General features: G+C 41.8%; 1 protein-coding gene across 1 annotated transcript in view; it reads left to right on the forward strand.

Moving 5' to 3' along the window:
* Positions 1-21043, forward strand: part of LOC141006803 (pro-neuregulin-2, membrane-bound isoform-like) — a 53989-nt gene that overhangs the window by 13273 nt on the left and 19673 nt on the right. Inside the window, exon 3 of the mRNA XM_073479056.1 lies at positions 903-1021. Coding sequence (XP_073335157.1) covers positions 903-1021 — 119 coding nt within the window. The remainder of the gene's footprint in view (positions 1-902; positions 1022-21043) is intronic.

Here is a 21043-nt window from a genome sequence, read left to right on the forward strand (position 1 = left end):
ACTTCATAGCACATCGAGCTATATTTGATCAGGGTTACTGCTAATAAGTAGCTAATCTAGCTCGCTGGAAGTGGACAGCAACTAACGATAAAGACCTAAAGATTTTGGTGCATGACGTCAAAGTCATGTACCAAAATCATTGCTAACTTTCCAAGTTGTTTGTCCGACTTGAGGGCATTCACATAGATTTCCCCAGTCAGGAACTCATTTTTCTGATGATTCTGATACCACATGAATGTGCAGTTCTCTTAATACATCCATTGCCCTCATCAACGCATTCTCAGCAAACAGCTAAAATTAATCTAAAGGTGCAACCTGTTCCAGTAATAAGAAATAACTGAACAACAGAATGTTAAAAAAAAAATGTTTTGAAGTTCTGTCAAAGACGTGTATGGTGTTATAGAGATATCTACTTAAGTCAGCATGCTAACCAGCTAGCCCGCGTGTCCTGCCCTATAATGGCACTCTGAGCTCCCAGTCAGGACCGCCACCTGCTGCTAACTGTAGTTTCCATTAGCTAGTGAGCTCAGTTAGCTGTGCAGCTAGTGGTAACAGCAAAATGAGTATGAATTCACAAGTTGGCCACCTATAAGTAGATGGAATTGTTTTTGAAAAAAAGTTGTTGTAAAAGGCTGCAGCTGTGAAACCAACAAGCCCTTTTATGAAACAGTTGTTGTAACACCTCTGCACTCGTGCTTTCTCATTGTAAGCACTTTTCCCTCATACTTGGCCCCAGAGTGAGCAAGCATCTATCCCTATCAAAGCACAGCGTTGTTGCCATGCTGCTGCTTGCCCTGTTGTCTGCTTCTTTGTCTCCCATGTTTCCACTTGTTGCGTTTCCATGCTATTTCCTCCCTGCCCTGATTCCCCTGACTCAGCTGTGCGAGTGTTGTCTCCCACAGGAAAAACTCCAGAGTCCAGATCAACAGAGCAAAACTGGAGGATTCTGGGAATTACACATGTGTGGTGGAGAACCCGCTGGGAAAGGACAACTCCACTGGCACTGTTAACGTCCAAAGCAGTGAGTACACCGACTCCTAAGCAACAAGTGAAGTGGCACAGATGTGCATTATTGTTGTCATGACTGTTCTTCTTCCAAATGAGAGATCAAAAGGGGCCATCGCAAACAGGCATGTAACACCGGTAACATGCATGAAGAACAACTGTCCACACATGTGGCTGCGGGGCCTTTAATCAGTGGAACAGTACATTGTACTCAGAGGTGAATGGAATTTAAATGCACTGTACGGTGTGATCTCTCAGTTTTTTCATTCACGGCACTCTGCTGGCAGTGTGAAATCCCACAAAACTGCAGCGCAGGGTGCCTTTGACCGTCGCTAGCACACAACAAAAGCAGCAGAATATAGTAGAGACTAGAGTACAAAATCTAAAACATAGCTCGACAGAATATGCAAGTTGTAAAGAAAAAAAAAGTGTCTAAACCTTCAGATGATAGAATCTAACAGGCTCGTTCACTGGTGGTGTGTGTGCATTGCTGAGTTTTGCAAAGTACTGTAGCAGATGAAAGAGTTTCGATAACAGCTGCTTCCATTTGGCGGGGTGGTGAGTTTGTGTTTGTTCCAAACGGTGCGGGTAGTGAGTGTGCGGTGGCTGTGGGTAGCTTGTTGTCTGAGTGGACGGAGCCAGTATTTTAAAAGAAATGAAGCGATACAATTCATGTAGCACTGCCTCGATCTGCCTCGATCAAAGAAAGACCTGATGCTATCTGGTTGTGGACTGTCAGAGAAGCATACGTCAGGTCGTCTGGCACACATGAGTCAGCGTGATGGCACATTGAGTTCCCCGGGCTGTTTTATCTATCTATCTATCTATCTATCAGTGGAGACAGGGTGCTGTGATGTTGAGCGTTTTTTTTTTACTTATGCATGACGACATATTCAGGTGAACCAAGTCTGAGCTGACTAGATTCATATATTCACTGTTCTCTCACTGCTTTCGGAGAATCGGTGAGATATAAAGTAAAGTGTGTTCCTCACACCGCGCCACAGAGGAGATACCCTCATTCTCATCACTGACCTTGACAGCAGGGTGAGTATACTGACGTGTGTGGTATAGCTGGTAAATAAAAGGGAGGTGCCGGAGTTCAGCCATCACTCAGTGTCCTTGTATTCACTTTCAGGCACAATAATCACTCCCCCTTCTCTCTTTATATTTGTCAAGGCCACCTTTTTAGCGCCATTGTTTACAGTTAGCAGACTTAAGCCGAGCTGCATTATTAGAGTAGCAGCTCTTTTCAGATAAAGAAAGGGCCCATTGTGTTTGGAAACACAGAGATTCTCAGTTGGTTCCAACATGCAAGATTCATTTCCAGCAAACAATTGTGCAGAAAAGAAGTCATCCATCTTGTATTTAAACGGGGCTGCGCGTTGCCTCTTTTTATTCTCTGACATCTGAAAAGCTTCAATGAGTTTTTATAGCCAGATCGTGTGGCTAATGCTGTACGCCTGTTTGGCTTTATTCCAGTGCAATGATATATTTCCTCTTCTTTTCTTTTCTTTTTTTTTTACTCAAGAGCGTGCACTATTTAAAGGGTCAGTGACGCAGGATCCCAAGACATACTGTGCTAACATTTATGAAAAATTAAACAGTAATCAGTGAGTAACAATCACACTTAATGGCAATTAAATAGAAATAGGTTAAATGGTGCTCTGCACCCTGCAAAGGTCGGGGGAATCCCTGGTGGTAGCACCTGTTTGCCTGAGTGTTTAATGAAGGCTTATGAACATGTGACTGGTGGCCCGTGAAACTCTATATGATGATCTTAGCAGGCAAAAGTGGCTGTAATATCAAAGAAATATAATATTACAAAGCAACGGACAAGTGGCCTGAGACGTACAGTAGCCACAATGGATAAAACATGAGTGAGCGATGATACGGTACACTAGACAGTGTTTTCACCGACAGCACACACTGTTTAAAACAAGTAAAACATGATATCCCTACATCTGCTGCAAAATATGCTAATAGTTAAAACATGTGTGTATTTGTGCCTTAAAGATGCAATATGTAGTTTAAGGGGAGAACTTTAAAGATCTTCATTGACTGTTTTTTTTTTTTTTATGCCTAAACAAACTAAATAAACAAACTCTTTGTTTTTATGACTGAATAAACTGAATAAACAAACTGACCTTAAAGGACAACACAATTTCAGACTGTTTTACTTTGTTTATATTTAGCGGACCCTGCCACCTTTCTAGCTTCAAACAATGTTCTGGGGACTTTATTTTCCTCTGAGAACAGCTTGTCTATTCAGTTATGGAAAAAATAAATATTTCTGTGTTCGTGTTATTCCCTCATTAATATTTTAAATATTAAAATTCTGAGTTGGAATTTCTTCTCCAAAACTACACAGCGCCCCTTTAAATCTTGCACACATTTGCACATTGTTCGCACGCGCCATCGTGGAAATGATTGTCTGATCTTTGCATATCTGTCTGTCAGCGCCAACTCTTCCTTATATCACTCCTGGATGCTCCAACAATGGCATCACTGTACTTCCTATCATGTGCTGCGATCAACAGATGTCTGTCTCCCCGTGCGTTTTTTTGTTTGTGCATGTGCGAATGTGTTTGTTCGTCGTTCAATGAAGAAGTCCCACTGTGTTACACCAGCACGCCTAGTTCCGTCATGCTTCAGGGGAGAAGGCAAGACAGGGCGAATTAGGGGTGGTATGTCCATAGGCAGTGGGAGGGCTCCACTGACACTACATTTGTCAATGAAAGGAGAGTGGCAGCGCACGGTGCACGTTGCTGTGATTGCGATAAAAGGCTGAAATTCTCTGCAAATGTTGCGTTTGCAGAGAATGTTTAGGCAATAGCGGGCTTTCTCTAGCTATGAAACAGGTGGAAGAAAATGTTCTTTTTGCTTGATTTTGATGCAGAGGACATGTAAAACACTCAGACCAAGAGCTGCTTTTCATCCTGAGGTCATAAGAGAAATGGCTATTGTGTTAAAGGGCTGCAGTGGAGTATGCCTGCCTGCCTGCCTGCTGCAGTATGTTGCCGAAGCAGCATGTAGCCGCAGTATTATCTGTGTATGTGTGCCTTCTAGGGAGGGAGAGCAAGGGGAGGGGTGCAGATGTAGATGGACGGAGAGAGCAAAAGAAGAAGAGAGCGTGAATAAAGGGGGGGAAAGAATTACAAAATGAGGGAATGCATGACAGGAAGCAGACAAAGACATTAGGGGGGGAGAGAGCGAGTGGTGGGGGGGATACAGCCAGAGGAAGGAGAGGCAGACAGTGAGGGAGGGGGGGGGGGGAGAAAAGTATGAAGAGGGGGAAGACAAGAGCCCGCCGTGTTGCAGAGGAGACTTTCACACCCATTTTTTGAATGCAGTTAGTGCTTGCCAGCTTTGTCCGAGGCACCTTCCTGCTCTATTTGATGTGTGCAGTCAGGTGGCTTTTTCTAACCGTGTTGTAGCACTCACTAGCATGCTAACACAGCTGAGGAAAAAATACAATCATTAGAAACATGGGTCGCCACACGGACAGAAAGTGCAAGATCATAGATGATAGAGTCAAAGAGGAGCATCGTTGTAAAGCTCGCAGCAGCAGAGAGAGCGTAGCACATGGCTGTGCCTGCCTGCTGTCGTCCTGGTGAAGGCAGACTTTGGGAAACCATCACTCAGCTCCACCACATGGTGAATACGGGCCACCACAAGCCCAGCAGCTCACACACACACTCCTGCACTGTGCCAGCCATTGGTTCATTGTTGTGTTTGTGTGAGGTGGGGGCTGGCTTTATCTGTTGGTTAATATTATTCTTTTAATTCATTATTCATTTGTTTAGTCTTTTCCTTAGTTTAGAGTGAGTGGGGATCTTTCTGCATGAATGCAAAAGAAATCTCTCATTTGTATGGGCACTGTTGTGGATTTTTGAAAGATTTTCAAACAGTGACACATATGGATGGGTATCATTGGGATTTTATCAATACCTACATTGATACTGCTACTGCTTATCAATGCAGATGCAGGAAATGAAAACAGATAAGTCATTTGAGTCATCATGTTTGAGTCCAAGTCACAATGACTCAAGACCACGTCTCTGCTACTGTCCATCATTTGATGCAAAAAATAAAGACATGACAAGAAAAGAAGTAAAAAGATTCAAAAGTTATTATTACTTTTTTTTTTTAAAATAACAAGTTACGAAGCAGTATGATCACCTGCCTAGATATTAACCAGAGTCCGACCGATGTGGCCTATCACAAATCTATGGGTATCTGTGTATGTGTTGTCCGATATCCAAAATGAAACTTTTTTCTTTACAGAACGTAATGCAGAAAAAGATGCTTGAGGTAAATTCTAATTATTAAATTCCCAGTCAGTTTACTGTTCCAGGGCCCTGATGTCATTTTGGACTATAAAGTTTATTGTTAAACTATAAAATATCCTGCCTCTCTTACGTACATTGCCCTTTTTTGATTGACATTTGAAGGATTGTTGCCAAAAATGTGCGTTTATATATATATATATATATATATATATATATATATATATATATATATATATATTCTGTGCATTTTAGTTTCAGCCAATGTATCGATTTTGGCATTTTTTACACCCTAAAGTCGACATCAGCCCCAAAAACCCAGTATCAGTCTGGCTCTCGCGTTAACAACCATAAGCAATACAAAAGTAGTTATCTCTGTTGTCAGGACAGCTCATTCTAAGTTCAGACTTAGGCTACCTAGTGATTATCTGAACACACTGGACTCCATTGTAGTGAAGGATTGTAAATCTTTTTTACAGACTTGACAACAGCTTTGTGACATACCTGCTGTTATTTTACCCTATTCAGGAGTTTAAAAATTGCCAGCTAAGGCATGTTTGGTAAAATAAACCTTTACAAAATACAGATAGCAGCACAGTCTGTTCAGGAGCTTGTCAAAATTTCAGTACTGACCAATCAGGTATCGATGCAGTACTGGTCCTCAACACCCATTACTTAATATATCGCAAATGGATTTTCCTGCTCTACCAGACACAGCACAGCATTTTCATCAGCAAGTGTGAACATACAGGTCTTTTAAGTCCATATGCAAAGCACGAGGAGTTGCAGACAAACCTGACATGTACCCTGAGGTGTGATTAAATATGTGTTGCTTCACTAAAAATGTGATATATCATGAAGGAGTACGAGGAGGATAGGAACCACTGCCCCATGACACGTAAAGCAAAAACATGTAAACCCTTATTATTGATACTACACGTAACAGCTGGTCATTACTCAGCCTGTATCAATATTTGTGCAGCAGGACAAATGCGACACCCTTGTAACTCTGAGTTGACATGTAGACCATGGTGTGCAAATTGCCTTGGGCGGCAAAAAAAGTATCCAACGCATTCAAGGCTGAACCTAAACTCAGAGCGAATCCCTCATGCATTTTAAAGCACGCAGTACACTGTGGCTTCGTGCCAGCCATGCAGTTTGCCAGTAACACTGAAAGATTGAACCTGCGCGGGGACTTTACTCATGTCTCTTTTTGTTTGACCAGTGGAAGAGAAACGCACACTGTCAGCTGATTGAGTGCCAGTTACTGTATAATTATTCAGCACAGATGGCGGGATGTTCTGCTGACTTGAATCTTTAAGTTGCTTGTTGTCAGTGTTTCAGCCTTTCGTTCCCGCTCCCTCGCTGAGGCCGCTTTGGAGAAACGTGGCATCAATCAGGGGAGCCATTTTGACATTCTTTTCTTAATCCGCAGTGTTTTATTGTTTTTGTTTTGCCAACTTCGGCATTGCGACAGAATGCGTGACAGTACACAGCATGTGGTGAGAGTGTGTGTCTCCTGGTGCTCTGGAATATCATATGTCCTTTTAGCAGTTTCTGTAACAATCGCTGCCTTTTCCAGAGTGGTGTTTTCAGCCTCATGCCCAACCCCCCGTGTAGAGGACCAGGGACCATTTGTTGTCCATTTGGTCTGACCTCTACCCTGTAATCAGTCTGGCATGGTAAGACCTGCTGGCCTTCTGCAGAACGGTGTAGTATATCATCGACTGTTTTCTATAAGGCCAGTGTGAAGGAGCAACACTAGTCAAAGTTTGCTTGGCTCCACGTGGCTTCAGATTAAGGCCTCCCATTATCCTACAGGCTGCTGTGTTGTGATAAGCGCTTGTGAGGCAGCCATGTGTCTGCAGGCTGCAGGTCACATCCTTGGGGGGTGCTGTGCGCAGCTCCGCTGAGAGAGTGTGTGAGCGTCCAGGAATGTGTTGATGGAAATCACAGCTGAACATATGATTGCTCCAACCTCAGCCTCAGTCATGCTGGGGCCCACCAGCAACAATTTCGCGCATGCATGCACGCAGGCCCACACACACACGCACTTACAGACGTGCACACATGTGCACATACCTTTACATGTTTTCGCTCCCCGTTCCGAAGTCGAACACAGTCCCTTCTGTCACAAAAGTACCGCTTAACTTACTTCAAATGACCTCGTAGCTTTTACAACTAAATGGACAAAACTACGCTTGAGCATCTCTGCAACATCATGGGATGTGAGTCAGCTGAGATTCTTTGATTTAAGGCCAGTGCAAGAAACTAAACTCTCTTATCTATTCAATTATCAATCAAAAGTGATTAGTTGATGCATCTCTTTAAAGAACAAAAGGTTGGTTGCCGATTGCCCCCCAGGTGCCCCTATGTTCGACAAAAAGCAGCAAAAGTGACCTCTTGGATGCCTGTATGGCAGATAAAACATGATGAAGTGCCCTCTAGGGTGCCCTTTCAGTTCAATATGAATGTTTGATGACTTTCTGTGTGCTGGTGCCCCACCGCATACAGCTGGAGTCCCTTTTTTAATTTTTTTTTTTTTTTTGCCCCTGCCCCTCAAACATCCTGAGTCCATCACTGAATACAATAATCAAGTAATAACTGTCAAGTTCAACGCATTTGGCAGTGTTGCTCTATCCAGGGACCTTAATTGTGCCAGGAAACCAGATTAACAACAGACAAGCATCTGAGAGTGATGAAGAATCAGAACATTTTGAACTTTTGATCAGCAGTTAAGCGAAGTCTATAACCATGATTTAACTATTTCAATTTAAGCACAGTTGTAAAAGCAATTGTGTTACACTCCAGGTGTCCTGGGCCTAAATCTTGAGCAAAAAAGCTAAAAATATACATTTTAAGGGTAATTCAAAGTCAGTCAGTTTTGCCATAATAATTTATTTAGAGGTGAAATAATGCTTAATATTGTATCATAATCACACTTGCTGAAGATAGTGGGGGACACACAAGAGAAAAAATACGTTGTGACAAACTTTGACATGCTTTGGAATAGAAGGCCATAACTTTTCTGTTTTTCCTTGGCAATGTTAACTGTTTCAGAGTACCCTTACACAAATAAACACCAGACAAAAAACCCCTCCATCTCTTTCTGTTTAATTCCAGTAAGTTTTCATATCTGTCCCACGTAAGTGAAACAGCACAGTAAGTACTACTTTGAACTAGATAAACAACAACTTCCTCTGCTCCTTCTATGTCTCCGGTAAGAGTAGTAAAAACAAAACTTACTCCCCCTTACTACGTAAGCGACAAGATAAACTCATCTCTAATGACGCTAAAGGATGTGAGTTGTGGTCGTGGCTGAATGTGGAGTATCTGTACACCAGTCAATTCTATTGATTGGTGTGGGTAAGCAGCAGCAGAGGCAGCCATGTCTGAGAGGAGCAGGGCTTCACATCTGCCAAGTGTTCTGTATTTACGGCCCACTGGAGAACAGCTTGTCGAGTTCTGTGGATCAAGCCGCTGTGCTATTAGTCATGCCCACTTTTTCAAAATTATCCTCAGTCCTCAGGCATTCCTCCAAGGTGGCCGGCCGGTTGCACCACCATCTCAGGTTTGGTCAGTTGGCGGGTTCAAGCACAAATTCAGGATCCAGTCTTTCCTATGTGGAGCAAATAGGACGTCGTAATCTAAAAGAAGTGGTGAAGAAAGTTTTCAGATCATTTTATTTGTAGGATGGTTAATTTTTGGGTACTCCTAACAAAAATAGTCTGTTAGAAGTAGAAGTCCTGCATTGAAAAATCAGGGAAATGTACTTAATGTATTAAAAGTTCCCAATGCAGAAAATAGTTAAGATAAGGTATACTTTCTTACTAGTTACTAAAAGCTAAAGTACAATATTTCCCTCTGAAATGTAGTGAAGTAAAAGTAGGAAGTGGCCAAAAAAAAAGAAAAAGACTAACCCTAGCCCCAAGTTAAGTACAATATCCCTCAAATTCGTACTTAAGTACAGTTCTTGTCTTGGCAGACACAACACAAAGATAGTGCTGTTGCAGCATGAACGCTCTGGTTTATAGATGATGCTGAACATGTGCCAGTGTTAAAACTAATTGGTCCTGATCTTGGCTTTTGGAAACAAAACGTTCATTCATTCATCACCACACAGCCCTTACGCTTCCATAGTGTTAATAAGAGCTGTCAGGCAAATTTACAAAGGCATTATCCCAGAGATACAGTACGTACCGTATATGTGAAAAGTGTGAATTTTTGGTGCTCTAACTTTTTTTGACGCAAAAAATTAAGAAAAAGTTTAAATGAACCTCGATGTGAAGGTCAGTATGTTTAAAGAATCTGAGTTAATACCCAACACTGACCACAGAAAACCGACAGTTTAAAATTCAATCGATTCACTATTTTCACAGCCCATGCTAAACTTTCATCAGCTGAAAAAGAGACTGTTTGTTATTCCGTCCGACATCGCCTCTTACCTCACGACAGCTGGAGCGTGTCACAGCTTAGACCTTGTTTTGAAGCTCTCCCACAATAATGTTTAGCTGCAGAGGCAGTCATAAAATCGTCACTTCACCCACGCTGCACGTTGTTTTTGTTTATTGTCGGGGCCTCTCTGTATTAGTGGGCAGCATCCGGGACAGCGGGAAGATCCAGAGTAAATGGAAGAGTTTATGTCATGAGCGGATGAACACCCACAGCATCGTAAGCACACATCATTCGGTCGTGCGAGCATCGCTGAGCCATCGGGGCACGGCATGTGATGCTACCAATGCTACCTCAGAGTATACGTACAGCACAGGACTGAGGAGGATTTGTGGGAATAATAAGTCAAATGGAAACACTGAATCATGATGAATATCAAGTAACTTGATAGGTTAGAGGTTTGTTTTATGCTTGTAATGCCTGTAAGGACTGCATGTTCTGGCTGCTCTTTTAGCGTCTCTTTTTACAAAAATTTTATAAGCATGAAGTATGGGCTTGTGTGGTTGTGTAATGTGTCTGATAATTATATTAGGTAACACTGAATGCCCTGGTTCCCAGCCTGGGTGTCCCGACAACTCATCGCCAAAGCGAGGGGGGGTCTTGAAGCCTTCTACTTTTATCTTATACAGTAGGTTTTTATCTCATTCATGTCTCTGAAGAAAACTAAATTAAAATTAAATTAAATAGCCTTCACTCTCTGCTAAACAGCCTCGTCCTGCGTAAAAGTACGTAATTTAAGTAACCAAAAGCTAACTGAACAATGGCCAAGCATCCGGGTGATGACCACACAAAACACACACAAAAATGTTAAAAATACATAATATAAACAGAGAATTGTGTAAAAAGTTACTAAAATTCTCATGAAAATCATCTCTGAAGCAAAATTCACCCAAATTGGTCGTTTTACACAAAATTCTTGTAGTAATTGTGTTTGCTATCTGGGCTTATTGTACTGTTTACTAGTTGTTCTGTTATGCGTTGACTAAACCATGAAATATCCATAAAATATGTCACTTTGTCAGCGGTCAGCAGTTCACTCAATGATAGAAATTAAGACAGGTATACGATGACGTTTTTTGAAGGGCCAGGTATCTAACACAGCTCCCAAATACTGTATGTCAGTAATTCATCACTTTTTCTGACAAGAGCTATGCGCCTTACTGACTTCGACATATATGTGTTAATGTGTTAGAGAAGCAGCAGCTGTCGGATCATCATTATTAGGGAAAAATGAGGAAAAAATATGGAAAAAAAACACTTTTCTCAAAGCGTCATTATGTTCTGTTTGCTCTGTTGATTCACTTTAATCCCGTCAATCCGACTCGATAAGTGGGCGCCCTCAATCAGATCTTTGTAAAACAAAAAAAAAACAACAACTAAGTTATTGAAAATCACCACACATCTCACTTCTTAGGATGTCCAGTAATCTCACGGTGTTATGCGGGACAGTTAAGCCCTCAGTGTGAATGAGTGAGGATATTGCTATGTGTGTGGAAGGAAGCAGCTGTTACACTTGAAGAGCTGAGTGATGTGAGCAGGAGGTGACATGAGGTTTTTTGCTCTGTGCAGGGCTTTGTTAACTCTTGCAGGGTTCCCCGCGACTCCAACTTAACTGAGACTTCATTTAATAGCACAATAAAAGATTCCCTTTTCAGGCCTCCCTCAGCTGTCCTGGTGGTCTCTCCCCGATGGTGACCCCAGCTGTGGGTGACTGTGCGGGATTTTAACAAGAACTAACAAGAACTGTTTGCTAATGCTTTCAAAGAGGGAGAAATATTGCCTTGAAAATGATTCATTGCATCCTAAAGGCTTGCCTGCACTGAGTCAGTAATAATTTGCAGTTGCTTGTAAGTTCAGTGAACAGAGCCGGCAAACTGAACACAGGTCTGTGAGTAAACTATTGTTCACTCACATCAAACAAAAAATCCCTGCTCCTCCTATTACTTAGAATCTTTCAGAATTGGACGTGGGCGAAACTGGTGTCTTCACACTTTTTCAAAGTTTTCTTTGAGGAACATGTACTTACCATTCCATTGCTTAAAGCTCAGGAGCGCAGTACTGTAGTTTGGTTGCCACAGCTGTCTCTCATCCTAAACCTCCCATTACTCCATCACGCCGCTTCCTTTTGTCGGTGATTTTGCAACTGTATTCATCGCATCACGTCTGCTGGGGGTGACTAAGTTCTGTCCTGGGAATTCTAGCATGAGTACGGGGGTTACGGTCAGCACTGTGGAAGCCATTTCACACTCACTTTAATCACCGATACACTCACAGTGAACTCATCCTTTAGTATACAGAGGGCCGGCAGCCTAACAAAACAGCAGCGCTCCATTGCCCGTTTTTCAGGATGTACAGCCAGTGTGGGTGGTGTGTGCGTGTGTGTGTATAAGAGTGAAGAAGGGCTGCAGCACACACACACACACACACACACACACACACACACACACACACACACACACACACACACACACACACACACACACACACACACACACACACAAGCACAAACTGTGCTTTTTGGCTTTCGGAGGAAGAGCAGAGGGAAAACCTTTAGTCCTAGCAGCTGGCCACTACTGTAGCTGTGAGCACAAGACCCAAATATGGAGCGTTGGTATATGTCTTCTGTATCTGGTGCACGGTTAAAACGTCTGCCCTTCCTCAGAAACGAGGGCCAGCTGTTGAAGATGAAGGACAAAGGAGAGATGTGGACGGCCTCCAATTTTGTCCTTAAAAAGTGAGACTCATCATCTAGAATATTTTTTGTTAAACTGATATATACTTTACCTTTTTAGCATTATATGCCAAAAAGTTTCTGGAGGTAACTGGTCAGTGGCGGACTCAGGATGTCTGAGGGGCAGGGGCGAAAAAAATAAAAAGGGCACCACATGTCTGCAGAGGGGGGCACCAGTTCTTCTCTCTTGACTCTTGATGCTTCTAGTTTCCCGACTTTTATGCTGTTGACAAATCTGAGTTAGACGTAGACAAGCTGCTGTTACTGCGGTGGCGACTAACATAGTAACCTTTATATAACCCTGTAATGTATGGAAATGTCCAGGAGATTCTGTAGAACCAGTCATTTGTTGAAAATAAAGGTTATAAAAAAGAAAACTTTCAATGAAATGTAGCCCATTTTTAACAGCTGCCTGGGCGTCTTTTCTGGGCTCTGCTGTTCTCAGCTGCTCCAACAACAGTTTGAGAGTTTTGAAAAAAAATCGAAATAAATTATAATGCTTCAAACAGTATACTGAGCAGCTTGCCGACAAATAACTGACCAACCACCCCGCATATCTTTTGCTTACTTGGCACTAAGCTTCCTGGATAAAATTCTACTCTTAACATGTTTCTGATTTTTTATCAAATTATGAGTTTCTTCTGATTAGTTTGAAAGTTTAAATCATAAACTAGACTAAACTAATTCCTGCAGGGTTTAATTAGCTTCTTCTCACAGCTCTTTCACATCCAGACTGTGGAAGTTGAACAAAGTCTGTGTCATAACCATCATGTACATTACAATGTAAAAGTGGGAGAAATCTCCCGTTTGCTTCATCAAGCTCAAGCAAAGGTCTTGCTAGATGGCATTTCAGTAGCAGATACTGAATGAGCGGAACAGTGTATTTTCACAGTCAAGTCACAGATGTGCTCCTCTGACTTTTACCACCAGAGTTGCTGTCTGTCAGGCAAGTTTAGACAAAAGATGGCCCAAGGTTGAAAGACTTTAAAGTGGTTATGTCCTGGAAACATGGGATGGATTTTCCCTTTTACACAAAGGCCCAATCTCAATATACTTAACACAATTAGCCCTACCCGTCCGTTTTGCGCATTCACGCCTAGGGGCAGGGTGTTCTTATACTTGTTGGGATAGAAGGGTAAGCAGAGGCTTAAACTAAAATAAGTTGCTGCACTTGTTACTGCTCCTCTAATATCAGTGCAGACTGGAAGGGTAGGAGCACAGATTGCTAATGTTAGCCTGTAAAGCACTGCGAGTGGCCAGGAAAGAAGCAGTGTTCTTTGTTAATAGATGACTACGAGCAGCCATGATTCTCTATCTCAATCAGATAACTGGCAAATGGCACTGTGATAATACCAGGATTACTGACTACCGATGACATATGAAGGTCTTGAATGGTTGTCCCATTTCATCGGGGGAGTTTTCAGACACTACACCTTGTAACATCCGTTCTGAGGGGCACGGGGGCGCTCGACAATGAGGGGTAGGTATACAATTCAAAGTGAAATCGAGCCTAAGTGATTCAATGATTCGATTCTTTTGCAATTGAGCATTCGTCCCTGCAAGAGTACGTTTTTGCTGCTCATCTGTGACTATAGTGGCCATAGTTGAGAAAGATGCATGTGCAAGGACAGAGTAAATAAACATTTCTCAGGTCAGAGTGGGAAAATGAAAGCAACAGGCATCCTCAGGACGCCACGCTGAGCCCGAGCTTAGAACAGCCCTGTCTGGAGCTGCGCCGCGGAAAACACCATGTGTCACTTCGTTGCCAACTGCACACATTCTGGTGCCCGCCAGCGGTCATACCAACACCCGCTTATGCACCCGCACCATACCCGAGCCCTTCCTAAGTGCACTTTGCTTCATGCGCTGTGCATGAGCAGCTGTTGTGCAATCACACACACTGGGCTGCTCTTTGATTTCACTTCAGCGCAGAGACGATTGAGGCAGGCAAGACCAGGCATATCAGCTATGTGACTGAAAAATGGTAATAGGAGACAAGAATATAAAAGAAGACACACTGGTTGTGGCGGTGGCAGTGTTGCTGGAGAGTGGGTGGTAGATTAATGTTCCTGGCAGGCTCCATTTTGTTCATTTCTAAACATTCCTGTTTCATACTGAAGGTGTTTGAATTGTGGATAATTTCCTATTGAAAAAAAGCTTTAAGTGCTCTCTCATTCATAATGGGTCCTACCTACAGTAAACAGCAATTTAATTCCTTCTTTGGGTATTTGTCATGAAATCTCTTCTGCTCACTTTGAACTCTGTTCAAATTACTAGAGGACACAGATGCTGGCTATTGCTATTGATTGGGTGTGCCTATATTGTCTATGTGGAAGTAGGTGCGTGCTTGTTTTTTGTTGGCTTTGGCAAGCTGGAATATTTTCCAACTTAAGATCCTGTCGACAAACCTTCTTTTCTCAACCCTCCTCTTCCCTGCATTGCTCCCGTATCCATCTCTTTTTCTTTTTTTGGCCTCTCGTTTGTTTCTGTTTTTCTTTTCTTCCCCTTTGTTTCTTTCATCCCGGCTGCATTTGTCTGGACTTGAGCTCCTGTCAAAATATGTTGCGGCTCTAAATCTGAGAATGAAAACATGGATTGTATGTAATTAGCAACATTCAAATAAGAAAGCATCAATCTTTCAGACGTTTAAAAGGAAACGTTTACATGTAGCAGATCCTCCTTGTCGCGATGCAATGTAGGTCCAGACATTTGTCTTACTTTTCTTATTGGTGCAATTTGTCTCCAGCTCTACTTTCTACAGAACTATAATACCGCTATTCAACGGCACTACTCCCACAATATAAATATAGCATAAGTATAATTTTCTTTTCATTCATGCACGCATCATCGTAACCATCCTTGCACACCCTCTCTCACCACATCAGTCCCAGCTGTCAGCAGCTTTGCATTGAACCGAAACCACACTCTCCAATTTAGTCTTTTTGTACCTTCTCCTTATCTGCTTATCTTATTTATTCCCTCCGTATGAAATAGCTGGCCCAGACAGATCTACGGTAGAGGAACACAAGTGTTGCAAGAATGCATGCAATATGAATTGGGCTCTCGCATAGAGATAAAAGATCTCGGTCCCAGCTGTAACAGGAGACATGTCAGACATTCCCTGCTAGGAGTCGGGAGGTGAGGGGAGGAGGAGGGAGGGAGGAAGGGAGGGGGTCACTCTGAGGTTTTTTTCTGGTACATAAAACTGACTTGTGGAAAAGCATGTCTGGGTGGCAGAGCTATTACAGATACCATCCTCTTTATGTGTCTGCTGAAGGGGCTGCACTTAAGACATTTTTCACTTTCCCATCCGAGCGATTTTTATGTCCCGAGTTTAATTTCTCTGCTTGTTTGAATTGTGATGATTTACATTATCTGATTAAAGAAAGAGTTGTGTGGTATTGCAGTATGGTGCCACCTGTTGACACGCTGCTGCCCGGCTAGCACTTTATTTAGCTTACACATTCATCGATATAGTTTTTTTTTGTTTTTTTTCAAACATATGTGTGAGTCATAGATGTCACACAAAAGCTTAGTTTAGATTTGTAACATCATTAAACATTCATATGATTGACAAGTTCTAGATGATATCTTGAGCTTCATGTCCCTTTATCTACCCCACTGCAGAAATGTAGTGCTGTCAGAGATGGACCAGCTCTGCACACTGTTCTCGCTCACTGACAAATAGGCCACATAATTTATGCTTTTTATCCTGATAACATTGCTTTTAAGAGTGAAAACACAAAGCCATAACAAAGTCCAGATGGAACCGACCCACCACTGGCTGAAAAACTGCCTTGGCTCTCTCCCTGCACAGAATCTGATTCTGTCTTGTGTTTTTTCGAGATGCTTTTCTGTTCAGTTGCGTTGCAGAAGTGGAAAAGATTAAACCAAGCTGCAGTAAATTATCAACATTTGTCATAAATTAGCGGGACATGTGTATAACTCTGCACCAAAGACAGGCCAGTTGAAAATGTATTTCATTACACAATTCAGCGTATGCCATTGGGTTGTGAGGTGCAGCGCAGGGCTGGGATTCAGTGTGAGCACTTTTCTGTTTGCTGCATATGCACAGGGTGCCTCAAGAGGAAAAAACTGTGCAACGGGGACCTCTCTTTTCATTTTTACGATTTTCCTAGAATCCTTTGGAGAGCGTGGAAAGACAGGCATGTTTATGAAGGTTTCCAGATGGTCCTGCTTGCACCCCCAGCTTTTCTTTTCAGTTCTTGGGCCATGAAGGATTAATCAAAGTCAGTGGCAAGGGCTGATGGCTAAACACTGTGGCTCTCGCTAACCTATGAGGAAACCTCTCGTCAAATCCAACTCAGACTAAGCCCGCAGGCTCCAGGACCGAGGAAAGTTGAAACCTGAGGTTAAAAAACCAAGAAAACTTAACTTAACCCTGGCCACATAAGTGCAGATAAACTCTGTTTAGCAGAGAGGCTGATCTCCTTGTTGGGTTAAAGGAATTTGTCTCCAACATCCAGCCAGGAAAGCAGAGTCAGCCTTAACGAATACACCTGAACTCTGCTCCCCTTTGTGAGATGGAGGATTTTGCTGCGTGATATTTATGGAATCTCTGTTACATGTAAAGATTTTGCACGTAACAGAGTTCGTTCTACGACTCGAAATGGTCCTCAGTGATTAAATGCACTCTCACTGTGATGCAAGAAGTAGGAAACGTCCAGGCTGCTATGATCAGGCTCTTTTATCAGCCATTTTTAGCCTCACCATTACCGTCCTGCCTCTTGGGGATCGTTGCAGATAAAAGTGCTGTGTCTGGAAAGACACTGACAACCAATAAAAAGAAAGAGGACTTGGAACAAAACTGTTAATGTTCAAATAAGACAAACTATTTTTGTTAATATCGTTGCCCACTGTTGCCCTTCCCTTAATTATCACTTCAAACACAATGTAGCGAAAAGGATCCTGCAGTTGACAGGACTAACTGGAGCAGGTGGAACAGAGGAGCTCTCAAGTGACAAAACATGTGTCTCAATTGGTTTCGAAAATACATTGTTTGAATTACGCTGCAGCTTTCAGCTCACATATCACTGATACACCAGAGTGCAATGTACTTTCTCTGTTTTTTTTTTTCTTTATTGGACACATGCAAGAACTCTGCCCAACTCTAACCGCGCTGAACAGCTGCTCCACATGGCAAACGATGAACACGTACAGCATCCGCTACACATGTTATCATAGCAACTGTCAACAGAAAGCTCTGTGGTCTGTTAACAGCAGCCTCACTGGGCGTTTACAAATGTGTCCACCTCGGAGGAGCCATTACAAACAACGTGCTCGTATATAACAATATTACATAATATAAAAGCAGATTAACATATACAAATCATTTCATCACATACATACAGTATCCTACCAGCACAGTCGCCTGAATAAAATGTTGGCAAATAATGTTTCTGAAAACAACGGATACGTCCCATATTGACATTTCCAAAAAAACGTTAATGTTTATGACCTGACCTTCCTGCCAAGCCAGTGACCACAGTTCGAGACTGCTTTTCAATATTTGTAGGTGTGAAACCACTGGATATTTTTTAGGACACCAGGGGACAATTCCCAGCCAGGGACATCTCTTGTCCGGTGTTTTTACGACCAAAGCAGGTATTTTAAGCATAAAGATGATCTTTTCCTTACCCTAACCAAGTGGTTCTTGTGCCTTCATCTAACCAGACCATAAACACAGCATTGTCACAACATAAAACTCCTATTTTGCTGAATATGTGCAGATTTTGGTCCACACAGACAGCAACTGACTGATTTAAAATGAATGCAACTAAACATTTAAAAACAAATGCAATGAAATAAACGTCATCCACTGAGGAATATAAAGTCTCTCAATTAAAACAGACCACAAACAGTCAAACTCAGACTGAGAAAAGACTTTATAACCAGTCAGTCAGGGGTTATGTAAGTAACCAGGTCTCCTCTGGAACAACATAAAAATCCAACATGAAACTGAAGTTGTCCTTCAGTTTGTACTCTTAGAAAAACTTCACGACGTTGAAGACAAAAGGCCTTGATTATAGTTGTTTAAACCAAATTAGTGTTAAGTGTAGTGCCATGAGATAATAGTGAAATAACACCGTCTCGCACCAAATAAAAAACAATGCATTGACATGCTTACAAAAGATTATATTTTGATTTTTTTCCACCATGCAGCCCTAAATGAGATGCTCCTCTGTTGTTTGTATGTGTATCTCTAACTATGTCAATAAATTTCTCGGCCTTGTCATGAGTTTTAATCTCCAGTAAACATGCGCTGCAGCCTGAGTAAACAGTGTATTGGCTGAACTAGATCACCTCAGAAAGAAAACACTGTCCTTGTTTCATCACTGGGACGGGGTCTGTGTGTACCTCTCCTTCTATGGGTTTTCCAAAGTCAGAAAACTACTACAGACGATATCTGCAGGATATAATACGAAAGTTAGTCATGTTAACAAAATACAAATGCAAGAATTAACCACCTTGGTTCACATTTATGAGTCAGTAAATGACCTTTCAACTTATTATGCAATGATGTTGTTTCTGAATAAACGTTTTACTTTATAAACATTACTTACGTTACGTCATTACATCATGTACGTCCTACATGTCAGATATGGCAATATCCAATCATTAATGGACAACCCTCGGTCAATTTGGGTTAAAACTGAATAGTCATTTTTGACTTTTTCTTTACTTTTTTCAACATTTACTCCACTTTTTCCCGAGAAATTTAACATTTGAAATGCAAGACATTAATATATAAGCGTAATTTCTAGTAGAGGGTTACACAATAATGCATTGTTATCAAATGGCTGAAATGCCAGCAAAACTTCCCGCTGGGCTTCTGAATCATTTTAAACCCAAATGTCATGCAAATCTTGTGAGGAGGTGTAGTTGGTGTCCCGCTCAGTGCCCATAGAGCCATCGTGTAATAAGGAATATGTGACCTTAAAATAGACAAAAAGTAGGTCACAGTCGATTAGAATATATTCAAAGTTGCAACACAATGGTTAGTTACAGTATTCATCATGAGGACATGGACGTGCTGCAGGTGAAGACGGGAAGCAGTGAGTCCCGTCATCTCAGGGTCCTGCCAGGATATTTTACTGCTTCTCAGCAGGATTGTACATACTTTTGTCAAGTTTTACAAGTTTATTATAAAACCTGAAGTGGGCGGTGGGTGTGTGATTTATAGACGCTCGGTGCATCGGTGTAGTTGCACTTTCCTGGCTTTGGCTCCCAGTTTTTTCAACCAAAGCAGCCACAGTTGAAAAATTTGAAATAATCAGAATAGTCGAAGCTCTTCTAGCTACAAATATGATGAATATGATCAGTATTTGATTTAAAGATATTATTGTTTATTATATTCTGTTGTGTTCATTAAGTTGTGTTATCTGATTTTGTGGTCAGTGTGCACATGATATGCTTTTTAATGAAGTATCTGAAGTAAGACACGCTGAAACCAGAACCTTTCCTCACTCTGGGGGAGTAATTGGAGGACACAAAAGAAAGAAGGGAGGACAGCAGAGAGGAGGAGAAGAAAGTTGGGACACTCTCTGTGCAGTATCATGGATTGGATGTCAGTTGATGACTGCAGGCCAGTAACTGGTCTCAAATGGATTGTTTTTGTTAGTATTGGGATGGATGCCATCTTTGAAGCCACTGAAAGATAGTTGCAGCCGTTAGTTGAATGTTCCAACGTTGTGGGAAAAAATTATCTTGTGGTTTGAAGCTTTGGGGTCCCCCGAGCCCGTGTGACACCCTCGATCGATTATGATCATTTTCTCGAAGTTGTTGGAATATGTCCCTTTCACATATTTTACATGTGTGAATGATTGGCAGATACTGATGGAATGAACATTACAGAGATAGAGGCGACTGAATCTGAGATGTCAGTTGACAAGAATTACATGAGATTGTTAACGTTAATTTAAACGTTATTGTCATGGTTTTTGGCTTCCTGTTTTATTTTGTACATCATCTCATGTCGTGTGTTCCCCATGGCTTTATGGTTTGCCCTCCATTTTTGGATAACTTTTTTTAATTGTCCTTGTTCCAGCTTTATTGTCAATGGCTTTTGTTGCTTGCATTTTGTATTTTGGATCTTGGGCCTTCAGCTCTTTATTAAAGCTCGATTTTAGTTTTTCAATCTGCCTGCCTCTGTGTGTCTTGTGTTTGGGTCTCTTTTTGATCCTACATAACAATTATATCCTGTCTTTTTATAGAGAGGTCCTGTCACAGAGGGAGACTTTCCTCAAAGAGCGTTACTTGTCCAAAGACTCCTTTGAGGGTAAAATAATGTCCACAGGAATGTGTCTCTGCTCCTCCTTGAAGCTTTTGAATACCGGCAGGTGATGTTTATTGTTTAGGCAAATGAACCTTGTCTGCTGAAAGGGGGATGTGTGGGCTCTTCACCTGCGAGGGTTCAGCTGGATGGCAAATCAACACATCTGTCTGGGTCTAAAACCAAGTTCAAAGCTTAGACTGTGGGTATTAATCTTGTGTTAATGTGCAGACCAACGTCTCATCATTCAAATAAGGTTTTGATTACAAAATGTAA

This window comes from Pagrus major, chromosome 13 (assembly GCF_040436345.1).
Source record: "Pagrus major chromosome 13, Pma_NU_1.0".
In the NCBI taxonomy this organism is placed as follows: domain Eukaryota; kingdom Metazoa; phylum Chordata; class Actinopteri; order Spariformes; family Sparidae; genus Pagrus; species Pagrus major.